Consider the following 838-nt stretch of genomic DNA (forward strand, 5'->3'; position numbering starts at 1 on the left):
CTAGAATATGCTTGTCCCTAAAACTTTTTATTACATTCATTCATTTATGTTGTGTGTGTGAGAACACATGCCACAGCATACATGTCATTGACACAGGACAACTGGGCGTTGGTTCTCTCCTGCTGTGTGGGTCCGAAGGACCAAACTCAGGTCCCCAGGCTTGGTGTGGCACGTGCCTTTACCCACTGAGCCACCTCCTCAGCCCTTCCAAATTTTGCTTCTACTCTTAACTATGTACAGTACATATCCTAAACATCTCAAACATTTTTTTATCTGGGGCCCTTGTTTTCTTCTTAACCAAATGACTTTCCAATAGCTAGCTATCGGATGCCAGTGAAGTGACTCTGAGGGTTAGAGCGCCCACCTCCAAGTCTGACAACTTGAGTTCCGTCCTCAGAACTCACACAGTGAAAGGAGACAACCAACCCCACACGCTGTTCTCTGACCTCCACACACACACAAATGAGCAAATATATAAAAGATAAATATAAGAAAGAACTGCCCACAATTGTCAAGAAGTAGTTAAGGTCTCTCTCACGGATCACGGAATGATAATGACAGAAAAAGGAACTGTTACAATCCCGTGTTCTGGAGAAACTAATTTCAGGCCCATGAGATTTCCATTTTTGGTAGTGGTGGTAATAATGGACTTTTTTTGTGACTGCAGGTACAGATCCAAGTGAGAAATAGCAAAGGTTCTTTTGACAAGTTAAAGATGGATGTCTGTCAGAAAGTGGATCTGCTTGGAGCCAGTCGCTGCAATATGCTGTCTCATTCTCTCGCTACTTACCAGGTACCCGCCCACTCACGGTCAGCACGTTCTCGCAGAAGAGAAGTA

The 838-nt window shown here is 44.2% G+C and overlaps 1 protein-coding gene across 5 annotated transcripts in view; it reads left to right on the plus strand.

Moving 5' to 3' along the window:
- The window catches only part of Ica1l (islet cell autoantigen 1 like), a 49,417-nt gene that overhangs the window by 27,805 nt on the left and 20,774 nt on the right, over positions 1-838 (plus strand). For all 5 annotated transcript variants that reach the window (XM_026788880.1, XM_026788878.1, XM_026788877.1 and 2 more), the window contains exon 6: positions 668-793. In XM_026788880.1, the coding sequence (XP_026644681.1) occupies positions 668-793 (126 nt within the window). The remainder of the gene's footprint in view (positions 1-667; positions 794-838) is intronic.

Source organism: Microtus ochrogaster, unplaced genomic scaffold, assembly GCF_000317375.1.
Source record: "Microtus ochrogaster isolate Prairie Vole_2 unplaced genomic scaffold, MicOch1.0 UNK8, whole genome shotgun sequence".
In the NCBI taxonomy this organism is placed as follows: Eukaryota; Metazoa; Chordata; class Mammalia; order Rodentia; family Cricetidae; genus Microtus; species Microtus ochrogaster.